The sequence below is a fragment of the Plectropomus leopardus genome, chromosome 21 (assembly GCF_008729295.1).
Source record: "Plectropomus leopardus isolate mb chromosome 21, YSFRI_Pleo_2.0, whole genome shotgun sequence".
In the NCBI taxonomy this organism is placed as follows: Eukaryota; Metazoa; Chordata; class Actinopteri; order Perciformes; family Serranidae; genus Plectropomus; species Plectropomus leopardus.
The window spans coordinates 18,088,945-18,114,752 of record NC_056483.1 but is presented as its reverse complement, the minus strand read 5'-3'; the positions used below and the strand labels follow the sequence as shown (position 1 = coordinate 18,114,752).

Sequence of the window (25,808 nt, the reverse complement as noted above, 5' to 3'; positions counted from 1 at the left end):
TGACAAAATTTTAGGGGATTTTAACAAAAAAGTGAATTTTGAATGTGGTACAGATGAAATATGTTGTGCATTTTCTCTTTTCTAATATGTGACAATAGCTTAAAGTTAAGCTTTTTAACCTTTTACCTCTCTGTTATACATTATGCAATGAAATGTAGCATAAATGGTGTTTCCCTTTGCTGTCATACAGAACTTTGAGCTGAAACAGCTGAAGAAAGGAGGCACGTGGACGGACGACGTAAACACCAAAGAAATCAACTGGTATCCCCTACAGAAGGTGAACTTTGCCAGGAGAAAACTAGAAGGAGCAAATCCAGCAGCTATAACCAGGTACATCATCAAATCATAACATGGCATATGATTCAATTGGATGTCAGTATATCATATCGATATTGTTCTAAATTTTGGATATTGTAATATCATTAAGTATTGTCTTTTCCTGGATTTAAAGGCTGTATTACAGTAAAGTTATGCATTTTTCCTCCTTATCAGACTGTTCTAGCTGATCTATTAGTTACCTTTCCAATGTAGTCATTACATCCACATTTATAATGATTATTTATCAAAAATCTCATTGTGTAAATATTTTGTGAAAGCACCAATAGTCAGCCCTACAAAATCATCATAGTACCAATGTCAAGGTATTTGGTCAAAAAATATCAGGATGTTTGATTTTCTCCATATCGCCAAGCCCTATTAGTCTTATAATGTTATTTCTTTGTTGCATCTCTGTCATAGTTCTCTGGTAATATTATTTTTTAGTTTACATTCATTTTACTATGTCATTCTCTTTCCTATTATCTAAATTCACCATCAGAAGCCCTTTGCTTTTTGGTTTAAAAATTAAAAATATCATCTTTCAGTAATCTCATTCCAAAATATTGTAACAGGCGTTCAAAAACCCAGAATTTTACTTGTGTGTGATCAGATGTTGTTTGTTTTTGTGTTTTTGTCAGTGAGGAGCTAAAGCTGGGCTTTGAGAAGGACGCTGCCTTCCCGGGGATGCAGTCTGTAGCCTCGGGGACGGAGGAGCACAACATTCGTGCTAAACTTCCAGCTGCAGGCTTGTCGGTGGAGAAGCAGGTGGACTGTCTGTTGGACCAAGCCATGGACCCAAATGTGCTTGGTAGAGTTTGGGCAGGCTGGGAACCATGGCTCTGATTCTTAGATTCGGGAATGAAATAATAATGTGGAAACAAATCATACGTGAAAAGCCACAGGTGGTACAGATGTTTAAACTGTTGAGGAATGTGTAGGAAAGGAAATTTGAGAACATGTTTGTATTGTTCAGAGGTCTTAAAAAGATCCCTGTCCTATTTTATAACTGTGAAAGATCATTTTCATTCATTGTATTATGGCAAAGTTTGTATGGAAGGATAAACAAATGATCTCATACTTAAATTGACATTGAGAATGGTAGTCTGGAAAAACAATGGGATTTGGAAATTGTAAACTTTAAGACTCTTGTTTTAAAGTTGAAACAATATTGGCACATACACCAAAATATTAGCCAATAATTCCATCATTTATAAATGTCTTGTTACTTAAAATTAAAATAAAAATACATTTTTAACGCAGTCAAGAGTGTGATGTGGTTACATATGATCACCTTTGTCATCTATTTTCAACTGATTGTTATTGGGAACTTGCAAAAATGTATTCTTTTATTTAATTTGACTAAAAGGTATACAGCTAAAGAAAGGAAAAGCAGTATTAAATCTAGTATTTAGCTAAAAACATTGCTGTGCTGCTAGCATGGCTATAGACTCTAACTGACCACTGACAAGAGAACAATTAACATGATCATTTAATGATCATTTGCTATTTATTTCTGATAAGACCGCTTTAGTTTGGTAACTGTATTGTGAAAATATTCACCAGAAGTACTATCATGTCACCACGTCTGCACTGACGCTACCTTGACGAATTTAATTTGTTGCAGTTTCTCTTTTAACCACTGGAGGGCACTAAACACATGATTTTACACCAACCACTGATACAGACTGTTAGTGTCTGTGATCCTTCACTGGCTCAGATTATCCTCAACTGTTTAGTCTAACTAGCTACCTAAAAGCAAGTCTGACAGCGAAAGGCAGCACTGAAGTATCACATGCGCTTGCTGTCTCCTAATTTAGATCAACATATTTCTTAGGTCATGTGGCAGGTTCTCTGCACTTTCTGCAACAGTTGCATACAAAAAACCCTAAAGAAGACCATATAATGTGCTTCCAGTGGTCTCTTTTAGATAATTATATTAAAAATCGACTAGAAATAGTCTAGAAGGGTTATTTTGCATCATTTTAAAGCTGATTTTTTTATTTTTAAAAATAATTTATATGTATTGTGACATTGCTTTGTTGTATGGTTTGTTGTAGTTGGTGAGTCTGGTCCAGAAAATGTCATTAGGTTTAATTAAATGTTCAGGAGTGGGTGTTTTCATTATGAGAAGGGCTACATTTTACTAAAACAGCATTAGATGCAATGTTTATTTTTGTCTTATCAATATGTAGAAGTTAATATTTTATTTCAAAATACAATTTAGTAATCGTTGCTTTGAGGAAAGCCTCAAATACTTTAATATACAGCTCCGTTTTAAAAGGATAGAGTTTTGAGTTTTTCTCATTAGAATGTCCTCATGTCCAAAAGTTTCCTGCTCTAAAGACAAATACTGCAGACAGCAGATCAGTGCAAACTGGTGCAAACTGTGGCTGCAGCAAATACATGGTATTTAAGCAGGCCTCTATATAAACTGCAGGGATTTACAACCAAGGCAAATGCAATAAACTGTCTGCTGCCTTTGCAGCAGTACAATAATGTATCTATTACTCTGTAGGGTAACATAAATGCTGATCAGGCTACTTAATGAATCTTAGAGGACTACTATCAAGTGTGACACAATGAAGTAATCAATATGTTTCACAGATTTCAGGTCTGCTCAAATCCATCAGAATAATCCTGGGACTAAAAAGATTTTGCCTTCAGAATAAAAGTTAGGATGTCACTTTAAAAATCTGGTGTGGGCACAAAGTTATGGATTGCAGGGGAAATTCAGGGAACACCACCTCTTCATTAATATTAAGGAACATGTGTATTTGCCCTCCCAATAAAAACATGAAAGTAGCATTGGGCTTTTATTTTGACAAAATTAAGACATTTACACCATAAAAAGATGTGAAAGGAACACAAATTGGTGGGTATAAATTTACAAAAATGTATGAGATCAAGGTTTTGATGGTCAAACATTTTAAATCCTGACATGACATTCAGCGCGTTTTTGTGAATTCCTATTTAGGACATTTATTTTGTAAGGAATAACCGGATGTTTTTCGTGTTATTACAAGTGACTTGACACTTTAAACTCCAGACACCTGTTGTTAAGGGAGGACTGCACATGAAATCCCTAACACACACACACTCACACACTCACACAGCAAGCTGAAGTTACAGTCTGCATCACAGAGAGAGGAGGCGATTCACCGCAGAGGAGCAAAGCAGGACAGAGAGGAGTTTTGGGACACGGCTGTGAAGGATAGTCGGAGGACAACGCAGTGGCTGTGGATTATTTTGTCTTTCTCAAGACTGGCCAGCAGTCACTTTTTCCCTTCAGGATTTTTTTCGGTTGAAATGTTTCAGAAACTGACGGCAGGTGTGTAATATTGTCTGAGAATTTGTAACCTGTGTTTGAGTTTTTTTGCTGCAGAAGCAAACTGATGCTAATTTTCTCTCACATTTGAAGACAGATATGTCTCGAGACGTTGTAAGCTAGCTAGGTACTGTGTTTTTTTACTGTGAAATTCACTCAAACTCCGCTCACATTAAGTACTTCAGTGTTGCCTTTCGCTGACAAATAGCCTACGTGCCTTTGATACAGTCACGTTTTTTCTTAACAAACCAGTTCGGCGTAATTTCAATACAGCAAACATGAACAACTTTCACAAAACCCCAAAGTTAACATTGTTCCTCGAGTCCTTGCTAACGTAAGGAGACCGCGGTTTAGCAGTCAGACCTGCTTGTAAAAGTCGATATTTTGTGACAAAATATGTAGTTTTGTAGATTTTATGGATGCCGAATTAACAAACCGACCTTAATAATCCAGTGGTATTAATGGGAATGTAGTTCGTTTTGTTTTAATTAGCAAAAAACACGAAATCATCACATTTTTGGATTTTTCACCCGCAGTGTCGGGTTCTTTAGTTACCTGAGCTCTGAGAGATGCGCTCAGACGCAGAGTAGACGGGGGGATGCTGGACCACCTGTATTTAAAGCTTTTCCTCTACATTTTTTTTCCTTGTAGTCTTGCTTTACACTCTTAGATTTTGCCAATTAAAGTTTGGTCTGTATTAAAAACATTATCATATTAAAAAAGCAGCTCATGTTTACATTATTTGTAACATCAAGTACGGCTACAGAGGCTGTAGATGAATATGATGTAAAGTATGAAAGCTTCAGATTTGTGCACTAATTAAATATATTGTGTAATTGTAAATCTCATGTCCTGTCTGAGGCGTTGCATGTTGTATACAGGCATGGTTTAAAGACTGGTTTGTTCTGTCAGATTATGTTTTGGGTGGTGATTGGTATCATTATTGTATTAAGATCATAATGCTAAGACTGGCACTACTTAATCTCCCACACATTGTGCAAAAATGTTTGAAATATTTCAGGCAGACAACGTCTGAAATGGGCTCACCACACACCTCATTTTCTTGTAATTGACCATTTAAACCCTGCAGATTCATTGTTGTTAATTGAATCAAGTGTTGAATATTGTCAAAAAATAAGAGACAGTCCTGTCATGGTATCCCAAATGGTTACTGTCATGATCAATAGTCTTCTCTCTTTTTGGCAGAATCCTTCAATCCTGGTTTGGTGCAGTGCTGGATCTGAGAACTGAGCTTAACTGCAGGTTTACAGTCACCAGGCCCAAGGGCCACCGGACTCAGAAAACATGCTGGCTGCCATGCTGCGCCAGAGTTCTGGCGGAGGATCAGGAGGTGGCAGCGGCGGCAGCAGTGGTGGTGGAACCAAACTTTCTCTGGGCATGTCCCGACTCTCCAGCTCCAGCTTGGGCTCGCCAAGCCCTACCAGCGGGGGCCCCTGGGCGCCGAGCAGGATCTCTAAGGGAAGTTCGGTGAACTCAGACAGCCCAGATGTACCCACCTCAGACCCAATCTATATAATGCAGCTGGTCAGCGATGTGCGCAAGTTTGCTGATGTGCTTCTGCAACTCAAAGAAGTTTTCAACTCCAAAGGTATGTTTGGAAAGAGTGGCATTAAGGGGATGTGGCAAATGTGTGTAGTTTTCTATTGTTTCTTCTTCTGCTGATGATAAAAAGTGGCCAACACAACATGCTCTTCTTACTAAAGAAGACTATTTTGAGGTACAGACGTCTCACACCTCACATTAAATTCTTTCACCTATATTCACACTAACAACAACAACTTGTGTGAAGGGCCTAAAATAAACTTTTTCACCATGTACCACCATCTGCCACTTCCAAATTTTATCTGCTGTGTTTGAAATCTATGTGCAAAATTAAGAATAACATTTAGGTCATTTAGACATTAAATGTAAAGATCTTTGCTCGACACTTGTGCCTTAAGCGATTCCTTCAGACAAAATTGAGACGTGAGGTAGTGTATTTGATACAGTAACAAGTGGGTATGTTAAGTTATATTTTTGTTGATGGTTACTGGTTAAAATTAAGTGTTAATCAACTGTCAGTCAAAACAAATAAGGTTCCTTGGCCATTAGTGTTACTATTGTCGCAGTTTTTCTGCTGTTCACACCACTGCCAGCATTTTACCTGCATTTTGCGGGTGCTAATTTCAGACCCTGCTTGTGTGTCTTTGGTGGTTACCTGTTTATGGTTTCTTGTTGTTACAGCCTGCCATTGTGGATGTGGGTTTTTCTATTAAGCTACACATGTGAGTGCTTCCCACATGTCGTCTTGTTTTTCTGTTTCTTGTCACATATCAGTGCAGTTAAACCTCACCCTCTTTGCTTTGTTATTATTATTTCCGGCTCATAAATAACACTTTTAAAAATCGGGATTTGTGACAGCATAGAGGAGAAAAAAGCGAGAAGAGTGTTGAAGGCACAGCCAAAGGGGTTCATAACGGACCACAGCTGCCAGTCAGCTCTTTGTGTACACACTGTAGCTCTCACCACAGTGTACACAGTCCCAGTTCTATCTACCTGTTTTGTCCCGCCGCGGCCTTGACTGCGCGGTCAGTCAACCAGCCTTATCTTAATTTTAGTTTGGTTCTTGCCCTCCCTGTTTCTATCTGTAAAGTGAAAAATACAAACATTTACTAGTCTGTCTAAAAACTATTAATTTGACAACATAGTAATAATTCTTAATATTCTGGTTAGCCAGGCAAGGTTGTTTGCCACAAAATCTGTGAAAAATACAAATTCCATGATTTCTCATTTAAATGCTCATAATTACACTGGCGCCGCATGAAACAACAACAGCATTCAAGCAGAAACTTTTGACATTAAACATTCTCCAAGCCAGTATAAATACGCGTCCTTCTTTAGTAATGAAATGGATGATTTCCAAAGCTTAGTTTGAAGTTTAGAGACTTGTTGCTGTGCTCATTTGTGTGGGTGGTAAATACATTCCTGTCTTGATATGTTTTGCATTGGCTTTTGGATCAGACCCAGATTTGTTAATTACCTGATTGGATGGGATAGGAAGATCTACATCAGATGAGGTGAAAGTGCATGTAATGGGTGGTAGCCTTTTTTCCTATTTTACCACTAGTGTCATGGTGCCCTAGTCTGGAAAAGAGGAATCCCAGGCTTTGTTTTTTGTCTGGAGAGGTCAGGAAAGGTGCTTGACCTGGCTGGACATATCGGCATCATAGAGAGAGGAACTTGGGGCAGCCACCTTTTTAAGCTTGAGAGACTCTTCAGTGACCTGTCAGCGTGCCAAGGATCAAAGCAGGAAATCATCATGTGCAGGAGATCGACATCTGCAGCTGCACGGTGCAGAGGAGGGCGTGATCTAAATACGACATAGTTTCATCATGGCTGCACATTCTCTGTTTCTGACCCAGCCAAGTGTTAACAACCACAGATACACTTGCAGTTTTGCTCTCTTTTATAGCAGATTAAAGTTGATTAATACGCAGCATGCACACACATGCCATGTTCCAAGGTTGCATAGCTGTCATACTAGACATTTTGCCCAGGTTGCTGCTTGTCATCAAGAAACCGGTTTATAATTCTTGTTCTTACCAAAAAATACGTGGGTTGAACTTTAAAACATCATACTGTAAATGGGTTTAAGAATAAACTCATGACTAGGGTTAGATACAGAACTCAGTTTTAAGGGTACTGAGTGAATTACTGAGGACTGATTGGAGTTAAATCTATCGATGTCGGTACCTGAGAGAGAATCTGGGTGAGAACACTGGGTTTAGACAGGAGAACTGCACTGGAAGCATCCCGAAGTTTGGAAGCCAGCTATGGAACTCCAAGGCCTCTGATGTCCAACCCTGCTGACAACAGAGCTCCACATACACGCTGGGTTCAGACAGGAGGCAGAAGCACCCCAAAGCCGGAAAGCTGGCCACGAAGCTCTGCAGCTGCTCAGTTGGGCGGTTCTTCTGGTGATCTGTTGGGCGCTCACTGCTTCGCTCAGTCGTCCACTCTATCGGCTGCTCCATCGGCTGGTCTGTCGGCCTCCAAGTGAGCCTAAACTATCACTGTAATGCCAATCTGCTGCTATAGTATCGACGTCGGGTCTATTGTCTTTTCTGAAGACTTATTCAAACATGAAAACATAAACATTTTAAATAGGTCCAAATGTATTTCCTTTTAGAGTGTTTGTTAATGCAGTAGCTCACAGGAAGTAAACGGGCTAAAGCTGTTGCTATAGCTACAGAATAGCAATAAAACAGTGTATAATATCCAATTAGTACCCTAGTATCACAAGGGTTGTGTGTATCACTTGTGTGTGTATGTGCACACACATACACACACACAAACAAACAAACAAACAAACAAACACACGCACAGTCAGACAGACTGACAGAAGATCAGCACTAGATGTGATTAGTAAAAGAGAAGCGGAGCAGAATTGTGCTGTAGTCTACTACATCAACCCTGCAGCTGGTTCAAAAATGTAGTAACTTGGTATTACAGAGAGAATGAGGTACCAGTAAAACGGTGCTGTTGGGTTCTGGTACTAGTATCAGTTCAAATATAAATGGTACCAAACCATACTTACAATGAAAATACTTCAGCATCTGTCAGCCCACTCTGCTGCTAATGTAACTTCACACAATTTGCAGGTCCAGTAAGCACAAGCTCAATTATGCAAATGTAGTCACTGAGATGCCAACACGTGATTGTAAAGCAAAGTATTCCCTTCAGAGGGCTTATTTTTGGCTAAATACAGGAAAGGGCAGATTTGGGGAAATAGGCTGATTACGATGTCGAAAACAAACCCATCCGCTATTGAGGAAAGTAGCAAAGAGACCATTGTGTCTCAAAGTAATTTCAAACTCATAGGAAAAAAAGTTAAGATTGTTTGATAAGTCAGTGATTTTACATTGGGACACTTGAACCCATGCAAACACAGAGGTCACACTGGGATCTTTGTATTTTTCATTTTTTGGCCACAACAAAGTGATTGGCGGCAAACCTCTTCAAAGTGTCCCCGTTGAGGTTTTCAGGAGAGCTTGCTGACAGATTGTTGGGAGTCACTGACTTGTGCTGTGATTGGATGTGATTTACGCCGCCCCCCTTAATTTATGGCCATATTGTCTCTGCAGTGCTTCACAATAGTTCAAACTTCTCATTACCCAGGCCACTCACACAAACCTAAATGAGTCCTCCTTTTTCCTTTTTTTTTCTTTTTTTTTTTTACCATGCAGGGCCAATAGTCAAGAGCAATATTCAGCTTAGAGCCTCGCAACAGTGCTCGCATTCACAGTCAACGATGTGAGTCTGACACCCATTGTCCCAGGAGGCATCTGCAGACTAGCATGCTGCTGCTAACTGGCAGCGTTTGCAGAAATGATACTTTCCCAAGTCAGGAATAGCTGCGGCCTGTGGGTTTGATCCCTGGGGGGTTTCTTCAGCCAATTCCATTAAGTTTTATTTATAAAAAAAGATGATTTTTTTCCTAGCCATGCACATCACCTTAAATGGTAATAACAATGCTGTCACTGCTCGGTTGTGGTGAGAGTTGCGTGACTGCATTTTGTTTTTTAATAGTGCTTGAGGAGAATTTTTTTGTGTTCATTGATGTCAGGACAGCATTGAGCTCTCCACAGCATCGCCACAGTGAGAAAGATATTTGCATTCTTCCTTGAGGTTGTGACCTTGTCCAGTGGCCACTTGTGAAGGACATGTCAGTAATTGGAGGGGATTATTATTTTAGTCTTTACCGGGGTCACAGAGGACGTTTGGAGACCAGATGAGCCGTGGATGTGGCCCTTTGTGTTCGACAGTGAATGGGCCCTCAGAAGCTCTCCATCATAAGATTAGCGTAACAGACATTTGGCCCCAGCGTGTCCTCAGTCAGACACTGTTTTTGAGTTGCTGTGTTTTGCAAGAGCTCTGCGGAAGATCGTCGAACCTCTCATCATCTATTTTAGGCGCGAGGGTGTATTGTTGTGGGTGCCTGTCTGACCGGGACAGGTGTGTCATCAGTGTTTTTGTGCTGTGACGCTGCCAAGCAGAATGATGGCCAATTTTGTGCGTCAGCTGGTGAAGAATGAAAACAGCACCAGCAAGCAATTGGCTCAGTGAAGCTGATGAGGGCAGGGTGTTAGTGGAAAGCTTTTACAGGAAACACTTGATGTTTACAGTCTCAATCAGTATCTGGATCTCTCAGTACTGTAATTACAGAACATTGATTGTGTTTTGAAACAGGTCAGGTGTGAAGGATTCTTTTCAGTGTTTTTGATTTAATAACTTAATGCTATTCCCTTTTCAGTGGAACTGGAGCAACCTACTTGTTCATATAACAACTTAAGGTCAGCTCTCTTAAATTTTAGCTGCCAGACTTGTGATGGTAAATAACGATTTTATTGATGCCAGTGAAATCAGCTATTGTGCTTATCTTAACTAATTCCCTTATTGTTCCCTGACCAACTTTATGCAAGTATAAAAATGAAGCCTATACGTGTTTTCAGTGTTGTTTTATTATCTTTCAGACAGGGTAAATAAAATTAAAGATTGTAAAACTTTTGTTTTCATTTAGGTTTTCTTAGAGAAAAATATCCCAAGCCTGCTTGCATGACACTATGTTATTATAACACAGGATATTTGCCCTCTGTATCAGATGTGCTGCTCAGTTGGGAAGCTTGGGCACTCATGCGTAGAGTCCCGAATACATGGCATTCCTGGAATTTAAACCTGTGCTGAATAGAGGGATGTTTCAGCGTATAACTGGTGTTTTTACCCTTAATTGAAATTGTCATTTTACAAATATTACAATCTGCACTTTGGGCACATTTCTCATAAAATCAAGCCATGTCTTCCTTGTTGCATAGACACATGTTTTTGCAATGCAGAACTAGTAGAAAACATGCTGACATCAGTAAAAGGAACTGATGAGGTCTGAGGCATACAGCTCCACTGGATTAGATCATTTTGATGTGAAATAGAACTGGTTGTCAATTCCCATCTCTATGCTGTACAGTCTGTGCTTTTTTTCTTGTGCAGATTGCTTTACACAGATGCATTATCCCACTATAATGCCTTCCTTGTGATATAGAATTAAGTCAAATCTTTATCCACAACCACACTTTCTTAATCTCCCTTTCATCTCTTCTGCTAACTTCCCCTGTCTAACATACCCTGTGTGCCTACAGAACAAACAGCCACTTGTTGCTTGCAACATACACAGACAATGTGGTGTGTTCAGTCGTACATTATTTGAATAAATCCAAGTCAATTTTCAATGCTGAACAGCACAAACCAAATTGTAGCTAGTGGACTCTTCTTAGTGCCACTAGGCCAATAAAATTCCTAATATTGCACAATGCCATTCTTTCTAGGAATTAAATAAACATGCTTGAACACAATGATCGTCAGCTCCATCATCATTAGTCACAGTTTTAATTTGTCAGAGTTAATATATGACTTGTGCGGTCACTCGAGTCATACCCCCGTATGTCAGCTGTGTGTTCTCCTTGGAGTCATAAGCACTGAGTCATAAGTGTCCTCAGTTAATCAGTGTGGCTTTTGGAGGCTCGCTCTTCACACTGAGTGCATGGTTCTGGGCTTTAATGATTAACAGGTCCCTACTAAAAATGGTCTGCAGGTGTTGTGTAATGTTCTTCACAGTAGTGCACCTGACCGCTCATTGAGGTACAATGTTGTGGCAGAGAGCCAAACATGTTTTTAGAGTTTTTCTTTTTTTCTTCAAATCATTGGCAGTAAAGAAAATGGCACGATGGTTGCACAGATGTTAAATGGAACTTGACCGAGTTGCATTTTGGCTTCATTTTTGCTGTAAATATGTGGGAAATACGTGCTTTTTCTCTTTTTGGTAGCCTTTTGAGTATTCAGCAATGATGCTAAAGCTTTGTGGGAAAGCGATTCTGGTCTGGGTCCTCAGAGAAAGCCTAAATGCTATTTTAGCGATTTGTATTCTAAATCACCCCTTGCAAAATACCAGCCTAAAATTAGCCCTACTTGGGCTTTTCACTAACCATTCCAAACCTTCTTAATGGCTGCGCTCTGTTTAGACAGTCTATCCCACTGGGTCTGTGATCCACTGTAAAGTATTGCAGGCTTCTTCTTGCCTCCAAAAAGTTCCTTTTATGGTTCTTTTACTGTGGTCGTATTTAAAGCCACTGTAAATTATCTCAGGAACAAGACAACTAGTTTTCCTTACTTTGAAAGTTGTCTTTTGAAGATCAGGTTACATTCCTAGAGTCTGGTCCCTAAATTTAATTTCCTAAAAATCTTGATTTAATCACACTGTACACTTATCCTGCTAATTAAGCTGCCTTGCAGGATTTATTACATTACCTTAATTGTTTTGGGTGGTTGTTTTTTAAAGGCACTGCTTTTGTCTTAGCATTAGTGATGCAGTGCTAGGGTTAGATCTGGATTGGTACCGCCTTGGATTAGAGTGCAGACTATTGTGACATATGGTAGGTCAATTTATCCCCTCTGTCTGAGGAAAGAAAACATGAAATCATATACTGCGCACACCACCATCAGCTTTAAATCACTCTTTTGGCACTATACAATGTGTGCAGTTATAGCATACAGGTGGCAAAAAACATGTCGACATGTCAAGTTTAATAGCCTAATAGCACTTGAAGATTTGTAAGTTGTTTTCAAGTTGTAACCCAAGGGAGCTCCCTTTCTGTGTGTCTCTCTCCTTCCGTCTCTCTGGTAAGATTTATGGTTATGAGCACTGTTTTTGCTGGGGCAGCTTTGTTCCAGGAGGCTGTCGATGTCTGCCACAATCTGAGATAAAGCTGTAGGATTCCCACAGTACATGAGAAGCCAACGATTATGGGCTCTGACGAGGGTCTGTACTAAAGAAACTCAGGACCGAAGGCTTGGTACACACACAGTTGAGGCTTTTAGTCCAACTGAAGTGTAATAGGGATATTGCAGATGGCAGTATTCCTCAGTATTCAATATGGCAGATTTAGCCAGCACCCATTTGGTTGCGTGATCAAAAGACCTCCCCTGACCCCTCTTGGATTAAGACTTTGAAGCTAAGATGGCAAATTTATCCTCTGAATAAGCTTAAAGTAGCCCTTGAATCTGTAGCCTCTACCCCTGCATTGGATTAAACTCGTCTAGAATTAGGCATGGCAGCATCCTGCACTTTTTAACAACAAGCCATGTGTGTGAATATTAAATCATTTATTATTAAGAGCTCAAAAAACACAAAAGTGTGTCTTTTTTGTGGTTAGAACCTTGATTTGAATTTCAACTAAATTCATTAAATCATAATAAAAAACAAACAACATTTCAGCAGTCGAAATTGCTACTCTAGCTAGTGTTCTGTCTGTTATTAAGCAACATCTGGCCATCACAGGGTGATTTTGATTTTGTGAAACATAAGCTTTTTCTGGGTTTGAATTAAAGGACACTTAAACTGCACTTCAAAAAAGTCTAACTCAGTCTTGAATCAGCAAGGGTGAAATCTCTGTATTATGGAGAAAAACATCTGCCCTGGTTTCCTTAATTTGTGTGTTATGTTATTTAAGAGCATATCTAAGTGGTGAGACATTATTCACTGTGACTGTGTGTTTTGCGAGTCAGCTTTGCAAGGGAGAATTTGTAAGGACGAGTCAGCCATAGTGAAGTGGTTAAGTGCTGCAGATGACAGGTGCTTATTTCAGTTTCTGCATGTCATCGATGTAAGTAATGGGGTTAGCATGCTGTTGTTGTCATAAAAACCACTTGGCCAGTTCTTACAGCACAGACACTAACTGTGTTCACTCACAGCTAGGTTTGCAACAGTACGAGATTTTCACAGTACAATAACAGCCTCAGAAAAATTCACACTACACACAATTACACAATTATTATTATTTTTTTTTTTTATCAGTTACAGGGAGGGAAACCAGAAGAGTTTTTTTGGTTGAAGAGATGCCATATTATAATGGAAACTTGTAACCCTTTTGTTAATTGAAGCATGTATATAAAGTCTGACAGACAGTTGGGGAAAGGAGATGTAAAGACACAGGTGAGTTTAAGTCTGGTTGCATGTCTTTTCAATACCATAGATAAGCACATGTGCATGGCACCATCAATTTACATACCACATTACAGGTTTCAAAGTATACAGCTGCAACACTACAAGCATAATGCAGGTATCCAAGCCTCCCTATTCACTCACCTTGAGTAAGATTTTAGCAGTTTCCAATTTATTCACTGATTTTTTTTAGTCACTTTCTTGTCTGGATCACGTAGTTTTGTGATTCTCTCTGCAGCGAGGGCTATACTGACCATAATTGGCCTTGTTTTTCTGCTAGAGCCAACCTTAGGGCATGCTCGCATGTGCCCGGGTCAGCCACACGCTGGGCACAGCTCATAATTCGTTAAAGGCCGATGGAGCTGATGGGGGAGAGAAAAGGATAACCAGCCCCTCTTTGTCCACAACATTCTGTAAGTTTAGGAACTCAGTTGCTTTGCTCATTGAAAAGGAACAGAGACTCTGTTTGATGTGGAGATAGACAGGCTGAGCGTGAAGCATAGCCAGGACCAATGAGTCTGTCCTGTCTTGTGAGACTCAAATTAGGTCCCAATGGGGTGTAGAAAGGGCAGGGGAGGAAAGCGAGGCTATTGGGGTGCGATTGAACTTTCCAAAGCATACGGCACACAAGCAACAATACCCTTATCTCTCTCTCTCGAATCGGCTTCTCCAAACTGACTATGGCTTCCTGGAACAAACGGCGTCTTTTTATCTTACCCGTTGCGTAACTTGGAATTTAGGAGGTTCAAAATCTGCATATTTCATAACAAGCAATGAATGGAGATGGGGCCCCTAAATGCAGGAGGCCCCTTGGTATTAGATGTTTAGTACCTTTGACAGGAATGGCAGGTGTTGATCAACACTGCCTCCACAGCCCTGGGTATTTTCATTCTTCAGGTCGGTGTCTGCTTAAGCTGTTAATTGTAACTATGGTAAGAAACAAGCTAGTGTTTTTTGCTCACGGGGGTCTTTGTTTTTTCTTGAACTCTTGAGATGTTTATCTTTGTCTTCCAGCTGAATATATAACTTAATATGTTCTTTAAATACTTGTTTTTTGTCCATATTCTCTTATTCTAAACATTTTACAAAGTGAAATGCTTTGACAGTTATGAGTAAGTTTTCGATTGCAAGCTTTTTATCGCACAAAGCCCATTCTCTCAGGATTAGGATGCTAGTAAAGCTAAACAGTGTCCTCTTGTTCTCTTTGCTGTGTTTGCCCCCCAACCTCAGCCCCCTCACCTCCCAGTTCTGCCCCTTGACAGGTGTACTAAAGGGGCCCATCTTTGTACTTGTTAGACAGCTCTCCCACCTCCCACCTCTCTGGCCTGCTGATGTCCCTTTGCCTACTTTACAGCAACTGAAGTGTCTTCAGCCTAATGCCTGAACACTTCGGCTGCCAGCTAGAGATTGCACAGTGGGGGGATTTGCAGTTTCTCTTAAAGAAAGCATAGTTGGAATGCCAACCTTCAGAGCTTTGCATCAACAGTAGGCGGTGATGTGGGGGGATATCAAGAGAGAAAGGTTGCCTGTCTTTCCTCACTGTGACAGACAGCTCCAAAAGAGAAATGAAAGGGGGGGGGGGATTCTTCAGTCTGCACTGGGTATCCGATTTATATGCGAACAACTATTCAAATATTCAAGAGTAAACACATCAAGTTGATTTAAAGAACAGATCGCTCAAGATTTTACCAGTTCGCTCCTTGGATTTAAGGACAATCGTCATTTTGTTGTCAAATTTTTATTGCTGGAGTTTGCAACCTTGTGTTCCTCTATAGTAGTAGAACTTAATGTCAGGCATATCCTACCTAAAACCTTAATTGAGCATCATTTTTCATTCACTTTTGGTTTCCTGAGTAAACGGCTAACAAGCCTGACAAAGGCAGTACCCTGCAGAGTGGGAACATAAAAGCCCCCCACCCAGGTGGAAGGTGCTGTGTGTCTAGCCTGAGGCTCCTTTTTAAACGCCAACTCTTTGTGCGTGCAGTCATAGGAAATAGGGCTTCAAAGGTGAAGCAACAGGGAATGCCTCGGTATGAGCATAGAAGTCTGGGAAGGCAAAGTTTCCCTGCCTTTTACCAGCTGCATGTAATCTGCTAATCCGTAGAGTGGACCGCCGGTGGTCTGTCGACAGAGGTGGACCAGGGCCGCTGACCACAGGAAGTATGCTGGGGAGGGGGACATCAAGGGATGTATGGGCCACCCATTGCAGTGACCCTGCCCAAGTGTTAAAGGTTAAGTGGACCCATTTTGGAAGACCCCCTTAAAGTCAGGCAAATAGTTCAACTTTGGATTGAAACGATAAGGTCATTTTTGGCCTCGCACATGAATAACCTGTTAAAGATGTAATGTGAAAGAATGTGGCATTTCACCTTAGCCAATTAAAGAAGAATCCTTTTAAACAAAACTGAGGTTATTGAGTCATGCAGTGATTGATTATTAGACCCACATTTGGTTGCTTGTCTTTTGAAGAAGGGGGCAAGTCTCAAAGGAGCCCCTTGAAACCTCGTTCTACCATAGTTTTTGATGAATGCACAATTTCTTTGAAACAACTGCCACTACAGAGTCCTAGTTGGTTATTTAGGGGTGAGTCGCTGGAATGTCCAGCTGTGGTTTGACTCAATGGGCCACATTGAGAGGTTTTGATTGACATTGGTCATGGCTAGCCTGTCCAACATCCTATTTAGCCCCCTCCGCCATGAGCTGCTTCCATTTGATCGGACCACTGCAGACCCAGTTGTGACATGTTTAGTGATTTCACACTTGCTTTGTGGCAATAAGCACCCCTCCGTTCGCTCAAATGTTTTGAAGCATAGATAATACATTGCTCCCATGATTTGCAATGCATGACTGAGCATAGCTAGGGCCAGAGCGAAAGGAATGTTGCCAAGTCATATTGTGTCAGGCCCTCGTGGAAGTTGTGTGCTTCAAAGAGTCAAGCCAATGATACTGTGTACCCAAACTGAGACTTTCCTTATGGTAAACATCAAGAAAGAAGCATCAAAATCTTTTTCTTGGCATTGATGGTCTTGCATGACAAAAACATTCTATTTCACAAATGTCTATTCGCTGTGGGCAAATGATAAGTATTACAAACCTTTTCACATTGATCGCTTGGTACTAAGAAACTTTTTTTTTTGTTTTTGGCTAAATAGCTTTCTGTCTCTCAGTTGCCTTTGGTTACAACCAAACTGGCACATCTTTTGAAAACATTACTAGTGCAAAAACCCTGTGAACATGTAAATGTAAGTAATGGATGAGAATAGTATCCCTTTGGTCAGAGGGATGTGCAATCCAGATATGTGGCCTATCTTAAACTTAGCCTTGCTCTGCTTTTGGGTAGTGCACTTTTCGGTGTGTTTACAGGTCAGAATGGACAACTTCTGTTGCATTACACCAAATCCAATTCTGTTGCACTATGTGTTAAAACTGGACAGTTATGCAAATGATCAAGCTTGACCATTGCATTAAATGTGCAGTTTTAACGTGGAACCTGCATAGAGGGTTGTACCTCTTTGGGGTACCAAAGAAGTAACTTCCTATGCAAAACACTGTAGTGACCTCGGCATCAGGGAGTCTATTTAGCCCTGTCACAATAAATACATTATTGACTTATGATAGAATGTGTGTTCATAAACTCAATCAATGTTTTGACCTTGTTATGGCCCATTTTATTTATTAGTGTTGAATAAAAGAATGAAGACAACATTTCAGCCAAGGTTATGCCAAAATAAACAGTCTGGTTTTCCCAACCAATGTAAGAGATACGTGCAGCAATTCTTCCTTTTTTTTTTTTTTACCTTCCACCCTTGTCTACTTGTGCAAGTCCAAAGAAAAATAAAACACTAAACACTGCGCTTTAAGGCCGCCCATCCCCGTGAGCTGACTGAAACATCTGGACTAGTTTTTGTTGGCCAAATTTTGTATCACATTCACTAATATGTGCATAGAGTGAACTTCATTGTTTTCTCCATGATACATCTCAAGGCACTTAATGTTGTGAAATGGGGACGTGGCAGTATGTTGATTACAAATAGCAGGTACGCGCCTGTCAATTTAAAAGGATTCTAATGCACTAACATAGGTTTGGTGGTAAGGACAAACTTTGAATGAATCTGATGGTAATTTTGCGTGCATACTTGTTTTGTATGCAAAGAACAATGCTATGCTCATATTTGTGAATGTGGCCCAATGATAGATTCGAAAATATCTTAGCTAGGGAAAAAGGCTATGGCTACAGGTTTCATTCTGGTTGATATGTCCCTCATACTGCGTTAACAAAATCAACAAGTGTGATGTTTCTGTTTTTTTCCATACCGGATCCTTAGGTTAAACTGTTATCAAATAGGAGTCAGTGGCCTTATGTTTGTATATGTGTAGGTCCATAACTTTTATATTTCAGGGTCTGCTCCAGAAGGGCATCAGAATGTTTTGGTATTGAGGTGTCATCTTGATGGTGAATGATCCGACAATGTTTTCATTATGGATCCCCCTCCACCCCGCGCTCCTGCAACTCCCGTCCCCGCTCCCAAACAAGAGGCTGGAATGTTGGGTTTCCATGACGCTAATGAAGTAAAAACCTGGCAATGTGTTACTGGCAGCCTCAGAGCAGCTCCTGATCCGCGGCCTCCTTCTCATCAGGATCAGAGTCTGATCCCCCTGTAGCCTTCATTCACCAGGGCTTATTATGCCCAGGAATGTCTCTCACTCACTCGCTCCTTCTCTCATAACCCCCACTGAAGCAGGGATGTGGGGTGCAGGGGTAAATTTGGGACAAATCCCAAGGGAGAGTACTACCCCAAATAACACACATCCCCCCACCCCCCCACCTCATACCCGGCAAAACTCCTCCCCTATCACTCCTTACAATCCTCCCACCACTAACCATCACACAAGAACACACACACACACACACACACACACACACACACACACACCAATCCCGCTTTCCCGTGAAAAGTGAAAAGCTGCCGTTGTGATTTATTGTTCCATAAATGCTTCATGTGGCTGGCCCATGAGGCGACCAGCCCAGTGTTTGCTAGTGGCCCCAGGGACAATAGTGAGTTTTCCACACTCAAACAAGTCCTCACGCAAAAGTCAGCGGTCTTCCCTGGGGAAAATGTAAAGATCTTCCCAGCAGCGGGTTTGTTTTGAAGTTTTCAGATGTCTAATACTTGAATACTAAATACTAATACTAATTGAAACATCTACTGTCATTGCAAATTTTTAAACAGGATTTTCCTTTCCAAAAGTTATTTTTCCCGTCATTACCAAAACAATACCTCTGCCAGAACAAAATGAACTCCTCAGATGTTCCTTTAACCGGCCCTCCCTGGTGGGAACGAGTCTTCTTCTCTTTGTGTCTCTCGCAGAATGGCAGTTGAGGGGTTAAATAATCAGTCTCTGTACATTATCCCATGTCCTGCTGGGCCAGTGGATGCAACCATAATGTCTTGCTAATTAGCCTCCATTTAGGATGGTCCAATAGGCCACACAACCGCCATTGAAGATTGAAGCCCATGGAGCTTTTGCAAAGGAAGACCCTCTGTCTCGTGGGCATTCACGGTTCAGACTTGTCCTTAATAAACCTTTAGCTTACCCAGGCTCGATGCCTCCAGGATTCAGGATTCAGTTACTCGGTCGATGAATGGGGTGTATAGCTTGTGTAGGGATGATTTAGGCCATTGTGTGCATTTTGTCATTGAAAGGATAATGTCCATAAATGGGATCTAAACTGACCAGGACCAATTAAGGGCTTAAGGGTTGAAGCAGCTCATTGTAAACGTTGACCCTTATCAAGGCATTGTGGGAAGTAGTAGATAAGGTCAGATAAGGTTTTTGGGAAAACTGGTAAAGGATGAACACCGCAAAGACTGTTAAAGAAAATTGTTATGTATAGTTTACTTGAAAATAGTGGTTAATTGCTCTGTTTTTTTGTTATTTCTCTGTCAACTAAAACAAATCTACATGACGTGTGTGTTTTATTTGAATTTAGGTATTTTACATCAAGATTTAAAAAAAACAAACAAACTAATCCAGTATTAATGGGAAATCACCGTTCGAAACGATTTTGATGCAGAGCGAATTCATGTCCCTCCAAAAAACCAGAAGAGTAATTCTGCTTTACTCAGGATTGTACAAATACAGTAATTTTTCAAATTATAAAGAAACTGACTTTTCCGTACGCCCATGTGCATTGATTTTACAAGTATTGAGTCTCAGTTTGATGTGTGGTTGTGCCAGAAGCCCACCGCTGGCCCTTTTCCTGCCTCGTGGGGAGCTGGGCAGCTGAAACAAAAGGAAGAGAGGCTTTCATCATCAAAAACTACTCGTTCCTTGGCACTAGAAGGAGCTGTGCATGACATCTGATGAAGATGGATGAAGATGGTTGCTATGGGGAAGGAAAGGACTCTCCAGGTCCTGAAGCTTTTGGCAAGCAAGAAGCAACAGGGCATGTTGGCATGGGGTAGTTCATGTGGTAGTGGAACAGTCTTGGATTTGTGCTCATCTTATGTAAGCATTTTGGGGTGTCCTGAATTTTTTTTTAAGCACTCTGTTTGCTTAGAAGATTTGTTTGTGTATGGATCTCTTGCAAGTGCTTAATGTTTACCTGGAAGTATCTTGTTACCTACTTGCAGTGTTGTTTCCCGGAGTTATTGCACCTTAAATAATTACTCCAGCTCTTTAGGTTTATGTTAAGTGGCCCATTGTTGATTAGCAGTGTGTGCTGATTGGCTTCAATGAAGCAGCATGTATGGCCATTTGGCACATTATGACCACTGTGTCTCATTCATTGAGCAAAAACAGGGGCTGCCACAGTCCTGTAAGAAAGCTTAAAACATGTAGAAAACAAAGTGTGTCCCTCTATAGCTTTTTGTTGACAGTGAGTGAATTTTGGCCCGCATATTTTGTCGTTTTTTTTCAGCACTTCATACTGGTTGTGTGATTGTTGTTGTGATGTTGTGACCTGTTGGTCAATGTGAACTTGTCACCTGCTGGTCAGTTGGCTGGATTTCCGGGTCAGGACTCAGCTAGCATTGTCATGACGGGCCACACAGACCCAGCATTATTAGCCCCGCTGGCGACACTATTTGTCCCACTCCAAAAAAGAGGGCTAATGAATAAAAGAAAAAATGGGAGACAGCTAAAGTCTTTCTGATCCCCCCTTCCATGAAGGGGTAATCCAGGGGTGATCGTCAGCACAAAATGTGGCTTTGACTGCCTGTATTCATTCTTTGTGTGTATCTGTGTGTGTGTGGCAGGGTGTGTATGTGTGTTTTAAATGTCACCTTTATTTACTAGGAAGTTACAGGGAGATCTGACCAAGAATAAACTCATTTATACATATGACTATTATAATCACATTTAAATCATGACATGAAATAATCTTGCCAAACAGCGCATTGTGTATTTCGTGCTTTAGAATGAAAGATATTTTAGTCAGAATGCCAATAATGTGTCTGTATGTTTCCAATGTGCAGTAAAAAAAAATACCTTAACCGTAGTTCATTTACTAATTTACATTTTCCCATACGGGACCACATTCCTTGACGATTTCGAGACCACATTATCAAGGTTACCTGATAGCAAAGTGCATTTTGTCCCTTTTGTAAATGGTGGTGACTCACTGTTAGTAAAGTCACATTCAGTACACACAGCCACATACCTGAGATGCTGTGTTGTCTTTGGTTAACTACAAACTAAACCCTAATTGCACAAAAAGAGCAGCAGGTCATGTTTAGTTATGCACTTGACTGTCAGGTTAGCACCCTTTTAGTTCTCTGTGTAGGTTTGCAGAGTTGTGTGCAGTCCCTCTGCCGTCTCTGCTTTATGGTGTAGTTGTGTAGACAGACAGTGCTCTCCCATGGCTGCCATGGTCACTCTTTCAACCAACAAAGCTGGAATGTCATGAAGTAATCCTTTTTCCAATGAGGTTGCACCATTTATGTAAAGCAGGAAGAATTTTAAAGCTGTGTTCTCCGTCCACCCTGCTTAGGTTTTATAGCACACGACAGAATGTTTAGCCTCTGTTGAAATACAGCGCAAGACCTAATAATTATAGGGTTTTCAGACTGAAGACGCAATTCATAGCACAAAATAGCATCTTGGAAAGCCTCCATATAGCATACTCTATAGCACAACAAACCTGTCTAATTGCACAATGATTTGTAGCAGAAAAATACTGAACAACACTGATTTCTCATCATCTTATTGCTTAACAAGGTTCACAAGGCTAATGGATAATGAGATCTCAGTGCTTAATTTGCAGTAGATGCTTTCTTATGATCTTTTAATGTTTTTTTTTTTTACCAATGCCATAATTTTAAATGGTTAATTTAGGCTCGATGGAGGAAAAAGCCTCCTGGAATCCCCATATAACATCTGAAATGTTGTCCTTGTATTGCTCTTGCCCTTTCACTTTTATATATCAAAATGGCAAGACTCCTTATGTCCTTATGTCTTTATGTTGGTGCATGTTTATGTTAGTGTGAGTTTAATCCGTAAACCGTATCCAGCATATACATATGCAGTGGTATCTGCATTAAAGGCATGGACTAAGTAGTAAATTATATCTTATGTTGAATTCATGAGGCTTCACCAAAACTGTCTACAATCAAATTAAGTGTGTTTACACCAAACACTTTTGGTTAACTTTTGGTTTAGTAACCTTAGAACTATAGGTAATGGGTATTGACATGTACCTAAACCCTAGATCTGTTTGCATTTCCTCCGCAGACAGTACTCTTAAATGTAGGTATGGTAATAGTTGTGTCTCTAGTCCATCCAGCTCTTGCTGTATTTCCTTCTCTCTGATGATGCAGAGGTACGCCTGCACCTCGCTGATCATCCATGGAACAAAGTTGCATGCCAACATTTTCAGAACAAAAAAGAACAGGCTGGAGAATTTAGAGTTTCTGGTGCAACTGGTGGAATATTTTTTTTTTAAATTGTCCAAAATTAATGGTTTTCTCAACCAATGAATGGACTGTAGTGTTTCTAGCTCCACCTTTTCATATCCAATCAGTGTGCTAGGTACTTCAACAGAGGGGTAACGAAAAAAACAGTCCGAAACAGGACGGTTGTATTGGTACCATTTACATCTTTGAAGAATGGAAACTCAAAAATACTTGTTCTGATGTCTAAAGTACTGAACCAAACTGCTTGGTGGAAACAAGGCTATTGTGAATTTAGCTACATGCAGCACAGTGCATTTACTTTATTGACCTAAACAAAATATTTCTCAACTCCACAATACAGCCATGCTATGCTTAATACATGACATATTGAATGCAACATGAATGAATACACTGGCATACATTAACTGTTCCATTAAAATTGTCTCTATAACTTTTCCAGAACACCAGGACTGCCTCCATCACGCAGTGCACGAGCGCCTAGGGGAGCTGCTTCGAGTCCTGAAGGCCATTATCAGCAAACACCAGAGCCTCAACTCGGTGGACATCCTCAGTACTGCTGGAACCGTCATCGCCACGGTCAAAGGTGAGCTGCTATGACCAGATCCCTCTTAAAAAAACACACACACATAACTCAGAGCTTTCCTGTTAAACATACCAGCTACTCCTCCACTCTTCCTTTGGTCTGTTTTCTGTCTCTGCTTATCTAATCCCCCTACTCCCCTGACAGTTTTCTCTCCTGGACATTCACTAACCGTGGCCTCTCTCTCACACTTTCTTCCCAAGTCTTAAAAAGAACTTCCCAGGGAATGTTTCTGAGTAGTTTTCTTTCAGCTTCAAAGCAATGCAGCCCCTCAGAAGTCACTCGAGTGCTTAGAATGCAGCAGCATGAGTTTCAAACCCCATACAGAGAGTAAGAAAATAATATTTTGGAGTCAGATACCTGATTCAAGAGGCAGGGGGAAGCGGGTGTCCTTTGTGCTTTGTTTGCCAGTCCAGAGGGAACTACACTGAGGAATCCTATTCAATCCCTCATTCTCTGAGATTATGATCTGGCATGCAGGTCAATTCTTAACTTGGCCGCCACACAAGAATCCCCTGGGTATACCTTGTCTCAATTTGCATTGCAAAGAGGGGCACTGGCGGGGCTGTGTTGCTTTTTGAAAAAGCTTTCACTTAATAAGGAAGGGTGACATGTTGAAGTGAACAAAGCCTGAAGAGTCTCTGTCTTAATACAGATAGAGCTCACCTTTCCTGAAATATTTGGAATAAGTCCATACACACATGGGTGTGTGCAGGTTTGTATGCCAAACAGCCATTAGCTGCATGCATCATCTTTCGTGCAGTAACTTGACTATATTTGTGTCATTCAAACATGTTGATGTACAACAAAACTGCACAGAGTCAGACCTTTTCAATAAGGAAGCGCTGGGTTTGACGGATGAATACACAGTCTGTGGAAGCCTTTGACTTAGTCTCATTGTTATATTGCTTTAATTGGCGGAAGGATTCTAAAGGTTGTAGATTAAGAATTTTAATATTGATAGCAACTGGATAAACAACGCCAGTGTTAGTGCTTTAACTGAACGTGTGCCTGTGATACAAATCATTTTAACAGGTTTAACACTTACAGTAGCTGTAATTACCTAGTCACTTCATAATGTGCAGTGAAGCATGCTATAACGACTTTTCTGCCACTAGGTGGCCAGACCTGCTCACTCATTGACACTAACACAGAGACAGTGTGCTATCAGCTGTACACACTAATATTTTTACTACCAAACCTCAAAGCTGGAAATGTTACACACCATAAAGATGTAAAATATAGTTTTGCTTCTATTTATGGAGGTGTGATGTGTGATCAGGAAGTTATGTTTTTTCTGTCACGATTTTAATTTTAGAAAAAAGATCAAATGTGTATTGTTTGATTAATATTATATTTTTTTCGCATAGATGTTGCATTTCTGCCTAATAGAAATCTACGGTGGACCTCACTACTCGATCAAATAGTAGCTCATAAAGAGTTATGCCACTTACTCCATCCTGTGACACTTCATATCCTGTCGCATGCCACTTCACGACAACCTTCCCATTATTCTTTATTGGAGCAAAGGTTCGTCCTAGACCTAAATTGTGCGCAAGACTTTGCAGATGATGAGTGTTTCGAGAGTGTTGTGCTTTTCCACTGAAACAATACCATTTTTCCCCGATGATGTAACTTCCACGTTTGGACCACTGGTTGGGGCCTGAGCGAGTACTGGCATTGTATTCCAGCAAGCCTCAGGATGTCCTGTTGGGGGTAGGGGTTGGACAGAAGAGGAGGAGATGTAACCGCACAAGAGAGATGTGGTGCTTTGAATGGTGGTGGCTACAGTAGCTGGCCTGGGGTTGGAAGAGGCTCCCAGGGTGCCCCATGGACATTGGACCCCATCGAAATCCTTCTTTTGCACTCTTGCGACACAATCTTACCACTTCCTGTGAGTCTGAGAGAAGTTTTTTTTTTTTTTTTTACATTGGATTTATTTCTTTTATGTGATAGAGGAACATAGTATTGGAGTCCCCTAAAGAAAAGTAACTTGTTCGGCACATGTTTAAGGCATTTGGACATAAAAATAACCTGGAAGTTGTGGTTACCGTCATGATCAAGACAGCTTATTTCTGCTGAACAGGAGAAATACTGATGAATGTTTTGAGGTGGGTATTTGGTAGAATTTCCAGTTACATCTGTTTCCAAAACATCTGGATGGAATGCGCAAAAGCTACTAAGGAAGCATTGTAGCATTATAGCGTTGGTACGTGGGTGCTCTTCAACTTTCAAGGACCTGGCTTAAGAATTAGGATTAAGTACGGATACTACTTGAAGATTTGAGAAAATGTTCCAGATATGTTTTATAGTGAGCTTTTCCCAGCTTGAGATCTTTCCGTGTTTTTATATTTCTACTTCTGTTATAAAGACAAGATAGACTTTCAGTCTCAGTTAAGCTAAAGGAAGACAGTCAAAGACAGCGTGTTTTCTATGTAAAATGTCTGCTCTGTGAGTGCTTGAACTCTAGAAATCTCCATTGTTCTAATGGAAAGGAAAGACTGAGGAAATCATGGAGGCAGTGGAGCGGTCAGAGAGATCACTGATTTATCGCTTGGTGTTTGGGCTCATTTTCTGAGCATCTCTCTCCTAGTTTATTTTTTTTCTGCTCAGTCCGAA

General features: G+C 40.5%; 2 protein-coding genes across 5 annotated transcripts in view; both read left to right on the top strand.

Moving 5' to 3' along the window:
- prkdc (protein kinase, DNA-activated, catalytic subunit) overlaps positions 1-1,568 on the top strand; it is a 41,060-nt gene extending 39,492 nt beyond the window's left edge. Inside the window, exons 85-86 of the mRNA XM_042510242.1 lie at positions 191-330; positions 957-1,568. Of these exons, the coding sequence (XP_042366176.1) occupies positions 191-330; positions 957-1,161 (345 nt within the window). The 3' untranslated portion in view covers positions 1,162-1,568. The remainder of the gene's footprint in view (positions 1-190; positions 331-956) is intronic.
- Positions 1,569-3,409: 1,841 nt separating this feature from the next.
- Positions 3,410-25,808, top strand: part of arhgap29a (Rho GTPase activating protein 29a) — a 40,937-nt gene continuing 18,538 nt past the window's right edge. For 2 of the 4 annotated variants that reach the window (XM_042510113.1, XM_042510112.1), the window contains exons 1-3: positions 3,410-3,646; positions 4,850-5,252; positions 23,049-23,192. In XM_042510113.1, the coding sequence (XP_042366047.1) occupies positions 4,949-5,252; positions 23,049-23,192 (448 nt within the window). In that variant the 5' untranslated portion in view covers positions 3,410-3,646; positions 4,850-4,948. Of the gene's footprint in view, positions 3,647-4,849; positions 5,253-23,048; positions 23,193-24,895; positions 25,301-25,808 lie in introns of those variants that run through there. The other 2 variants (XM_042510115.1, XM_042510116.1) reach the window with 2 other exon arrangements.